This window comes from Ixodes scapularis, unplaced genomic scaffold, assembly GCF_016920785.2.
Source record: "Ixodes scapularis isolate PalLabHiFi unplaced genomic scaffold, ASM1692078v2 PGA_scaffold9__187_contigs__length_104089568, whole genome shotgun sequence".
NCBI classification, from domain to species: Eukaryota; Metazoa; Arthropoda; class Arachnida; order Ixodida; family Ixodidae; genus Ixodes; species Ixodes scapularis.
This window is the reverse complement of record NW_024609884.1, coordinates 71,473,439-71,478,935: the sequence shown is the minus strand read 5'-3', so window position 1 is coordinate 71,478,935 and position 5,497 is coordinate 71,473,439. Positions and strand designations below refer to the sequence as shown.

Below are 5,497 nucleotides of genomic sequence, written 5' to 3'. Positions count from 1 at the left end.
CGAAGCCGATGCGCCCCGCCGAAACGTCGGACAAGTCGACCAAACGCGACGCGCTAATTCGACACGAACGTTGAGTTTCCAGTCAGGGCACCGTAGTTGATCAGTCCGCTCGTAGGAAGGGGTCGATTTCGCACGCTTCAAAGAAGTAGATGGTGAAGAGAAACATCTTGTGGTTGATAAACACAGAGCTTCGAAACGACGAAGTGTGGCCAGCCTCCATCATCTCTTTTCGAATGGCTTCCTTAGGTGATCGGGTTAACGTACCACCCCCTAAGGACAATATGAAACCAGTCGAGAACTATATGAGGCAGTAATAACTATAGCCAAGTTCTGTTTTTAGAAGATGTCCATGCCTAGATAGAGGCATCGATAACTGATGCCTGTTTGTTGAGCATAGGCATCTATCACCCCTCGATCCAAAAACGAACTAAACATATAGACAGCACGAGTTTCGTCTGCCCTTGTGAGGTTACCTGGCTCACGCTGCAGATGAGAAATTCAGCCAGATCAGTACGCTGCAGCCTGAAGTCTTTAACGCGCATCAGACGGTAGTGATAGGCACGATCACACTATGCTCCGTTCACCCTTAACCTGATATTAGAAGCTCGGCCTTCACCGTGAGCTTTCTGCCCTTGATAACACAAGTGTGAACGCGCAGGCACGCGTAACCAAAGCACTGCGGAAGCCAGTTATGGGTGAACGGAGTATAACGGATCGGCAGCTCACCCCACACCGTTTGCCTGATGTCGGCTGCCGCACAAGCCTGATTGGCCGGAGAGCGCCGGGATTTCTCTGCCCGGCAGATCGGCTGGTGCCCGATGTCTGCCACGCCACACAACAAAATGGGGTGTTGTCAGCCTACAAAAGGCGGAAATCGACAGTCTCGGCTTGGGGCGTGGAACCGGCACAGTCATGGCGGTGCCCTTCACGCATATTCGTTTTCTGCTGCTCATGCAGGTTGGTGCCAGCTTCTCTAAATGTTCTAAATGTCGTTTTGCTCTTCTGCCGGTTCCACCCCATGTTGTATTTGCTAACGTTAGATCACGCGGCTTGACCTGCCGATTTCGGAGAGGTTTCGTGTTGTTGCACAATTACGCTTTCTATTTCTTATTGCTACTGCTGTGCGGTGACGTTGAATTAAATCCCGGCCCTCTTTCTGCCGCGCAAGAAAATCAGCTAGTTGAAGCAATGCAACTAATTCCTAGTATGCACGAAGGACAAAAGACTGTAATAAACGAACTGAAAGCCATCAAAGATTTGCAAACCACATTCGAAAGAAAACTGGAGGGCTTATTTTCTCGTATAGCCATAATTGAGAGCGATGTGGCTGCAATTAAACCACTGAGGGGAGAATTTGAAGAACTTAAAGCGTCAAATCGGGAACTCGATACGCAGCTTAGAACAACAGCTTTACGTCAAGAAGAACTGGAAAATCAATCTCGGAGAAACAACCTGCTCATCTACGGTTTGCCCGACGTGGCGGCTGAAACCTGGGAAGCTTCAGAGGCTAAGGCTTTATCTTTTTTCGCCGATAAGCTCGATATACACCTTGAAGCTACTAGCATTGAACGAGCGCACAGGATTGGCCGCTTTGCTGCTGATAAAAACCGCCCTTTGATTTCGAAGTTCCTGTCATTTAAAGACAAGCAAAGGGTTCTTTCCAAGGCCTTCAAACTAAAACGAAGTGGTTTTTCTATAAGCGACGATTTTTCCCCTGCAGTACAGTTTGCAAGACGCAGACTTCTAGACTACGCCAGTGAGCAGAACGCGCAATTTAAATTGCGATACAACAAGTTAACTATAGGCAACAAAACGTATATGTACGATCCAGATAATGACACTGTGTTCGAAAGTGCCCGGTAACCACCAAAGTATACAAGCGGAAATGGAGAACTTAGCTTTCAAAAACTAGTCTTCATAACTGTCAACTGCAGAAGTGTTAAAAACAAAAAAGACGAACTTGCCTTTCTTCTGAATTCAACACAGGCTGATGTGGTTATTGGTACGGAGTCGTGGCTTGATGGTTCTATAGACAGTTCTGAAATATTTCCAGCTAACTATGAGGTCTACCGCAAAGATAGAAATCTAAGGGGCGGGGGTGTGTTCTTACTTGTGTCTACAGACCTACCAAGCACAGCCCTTGAATTTCACGACAGTATTTGCGAATCTGTTTGGTGTAAAATCAAACTGCGAGGCTCGAAATTTCTCACAGTCGGCTCATTTTATAGACCACCGGGTAATAATGCACTGGATCCCCTTTTGTGTTTATCTAATACTTTGTCAGCAATAACCCCTGATGACGTCATACTTAGTGGAGACTTTAATCTTCCCGATATAGATTGGGTGGAAAATATACCTAATTTGCGTAATTCACTCTCTCTTTATACCACGTTTGACGAACTGATAAACACTCATGAGTTGCAACAGTTCGTGTCCCTTCCAACAAGATATAGTGCACGGGAATCTATTCTAGATCTTTTTTTTACAAATCGTCCTTCTTGTGTGTCCTCAGTAATGACGACACCGGGCCTCAGTGACCATGAAGTTGTAGTTACACAAATAACTTGTAGGCGCGATGTCATCATCAAGTCACGCCCCAAAAAAGTGTATGTTTTCGATCGGGGTGATTATGATAACTTGTCTTTTGACCTGTTGGCTTTCCTCCCCGAGTTTGAATGCTCATGTACGTCACTTGACATTGAAGATTTGTGGTTGTTGTTTAAAAGTGTACTTATGGCTCTTATCGATAAATATGTTCCCTGTAAAATGTTATCAGGAAGGCGTAGACACGATAAACCATGGATAAACAAAAGCTTGCGTTGCCTCCTAAATAAGAAACGACGTCTGTTTCTTAAGTATAAAAAAACAAAAAACCCGGCAACGAAAAGTGAACTAAAATGCCTCGATTACGCCTTTAAAAAAGAGGTTAAGGAAGCTGAACTGCATTTCTTCTCTACCCTGGGTCCCAGGTTGCTTAACAACCCAAAAGAATTATGGAAAATTGTGAAAAGAACGGGTAATAACGAAAGCATAGGTATACCCCCAATACTTCAGAACAATGAATTGACTTCGGACGACTTAGAGAGAGCGGTTTGCTTCAATAATTTTTTTCAGTCTGTTTTTTCTAGTCCAGCAGAGACAGACGAATTGGCCCCATCTATGTCAAAACTTAATGGGATGCCAGAATTTGTAATTGAGGATAATGGTGTACTTAAACTTCTTTGTAATTTAAAACCTCATTCAGCCACAGGACCCGATGGAATCCCTAACCACGTGTTAAAATCGTGTGCTACCGCGATTACGTCCTTCCTAGTTATATTGTTTAACAAATCGCTTTTCTCGAGCAAGCTGCCGTCGGATTGGAAGACTGCTATTATTGCACCCGTCCATAAGGCAGGTCTTAAACGCGAGGTATCTAATTACAGGCCAATATCGCTGACTAGTGTTTGTTCCAAACTGCTAGAACACATCATATACTCAAATATTGTATCTCATCTAGAGTTAAATAATTATTTTACCCCGCAGCAGCATGGTTTTCGCTCGGGTCTGTCGTGCTCTACGCAGTTGATTGAATTTGTCCATGATATTTCTCTCTCATTCGATAAAAATATACAAACTGACTGCTTGCTTTTAGACTTCCAAAAAGCTTTTGACAAAGTGCCCCACTCCCTTCTTATCCACAAATTGTCATCCTTGGGGTTACCTGGTTATCTTATCAAGTGGCTGAAAGATTATTTAACTGATCGTACTCAGTGTGTAGTTGTCAATGGTGTTAAATCCCCGTACGCAGCGGTTACGTCAGGAGTTCCCCAGGGGAGCGTACTTGGACCTCTTCTCTTTTTAATTTATATTAATGACGTTCCTCAAAACTTAACATCTAGTATTCGTTTATACGCGGATGATTGCGTTATCTACCGGCAAGTTTGCAACGACGATCATTCCTACTTACTCCAGACTGACCTTGAAACAGTGGCGGCGTGGTGTAACAGGTGGGGAATGTGCCTAAACATTAATAAATGCAATTATATTCGGTTTACCAAAAAACGCAACCCTTTTCTATCAAGGTACAATCTAAACGGCACTGACCTTAAAGAGGTTACGGAGGTAAAGTATTTAGGTGTCTATTTTAGCAGCACTCTTTCCTGGGCCAAACACGTGGACACAGTAACACTTAAGGCGAACCGTGTCCTAAACTTTTTAAAAAGGAATTTTAAAATGGCTCCTGAAGATATAAAAGCTTTGCTATACACTACTAACGTTAGGCCTATCTTAGAGTACGCGTGTTCAGTGTGGGACCCTCATTTCCTCAACTTGTCCTCAAAAATTGAACGCGTACAAAATAGAGCTTCGCGCTTCGTTACAAATACCTACGCCTTTCGGTCAAGCGTCACCAAACTTAAAGAGCAACTGAACTGGCACTTGCTGGCTTCACGACGAAAGTGCTTGCGATTAAAACTTTTTAGAAGTATTTTCCTACAGAACACACGCATTAACAAGGATAAGTATCTTCATAGTCCTGATTACATTTCCTCAAGGGTAGATCATTCGCTTAAAATAAAAGAAATTAGATGTAGAACAGAACTGTTTAAACATTCCTTTTTTCCAAAGAGCATTCATGAGTGGAATGCCCTTCCTGAACTTGTGGTGACAGAAACCTCAGATGCCAGCTTTTCTTCTCTCCTATTGGACCTATAAAACTCCCTCAGTGTTCAATATCCTGTATTGTGTTTATTAGTTATACTTGTATCGTGTTTTCTGTTAGTAATGTGCTTGCTGATTGTATTCCTTTTTTCTTGCAACAGATCTTTGATGTTTTTTGCATTTTTTTGTGTATTGGTGCTTTCAAGCACTATGTTTTACTTGCGTTTAACAAGTGTGATGCAACCATCTTTTGTGTATTTTAACCCCCCTACTGTAATGCCCTCTGGGCGATGTAGGTACTGTATAAATAAATAAATAAATCAGATGCGTCACCTGTAGTCGCGGTGATAGTAATGCCATGGTGACGCTGAACACCTCGCCGCTGGCACGTTCAGAAGGAGCATAGCTCACTTATTCAAGGTGGCTTTTTTTAGCGTCCCCGAGCCTGTCGCCACTGAAGAGAAAAAAATACATTGATGTTTAAAAATAAACGAAGGCTTGAGTGGAAACGGCTCGTCGGAGCCGTAGCGTGCCCAGCGTGCACAGCTTTCGGTGGACTGACTGCGCCAGATGGAAGAGGCATCGTTGTAATGTCCGAAATGACGTCATGAGCGACGTACATTATGATTTTGAAGTCCATATGAAGCACGCGGTCAGCGCGGGGCCCTATGTGGTCGACGAGGACTGAGAAGAACCCGATTAGGTAATGAGCGTAATTTGTGCAGCTATATGGTTGTCGTTGGAATAACTGTTAATCGGGGGCCTTACATATATAGTCAAGTACCTCCGGTATGCTTCCTCAGTTTTGTTGGGCAGCAGTCCATACGCCATGGGCCCGACGATCCCGTTCTTCATC

The 5,497-nt window shown here is 43.7% G+C and overlaps 1 protein-coding gene across 1 annotated transcript; it reads left to right on the top strand.

Moving 5' to 3' along the window:
* Window positions 1-912: 912 nt before the first annotated feature.
* Window positions 913-2,133, top strand: LOC120837993. The gene has a single exon (XM_040207703.1). The coding sequence runs from the start codon at window positions 913-915 to the stop codon at window positions 1,861-1,863; it is 951 nt and encodes a 316-aa protein (XP_040063637.1). The 3' UTR covers window positions 1,864-2,133.
* The last annotated feature ends 3,364 nt before the right edge of the window (window positions 2,134-5,497 follow it).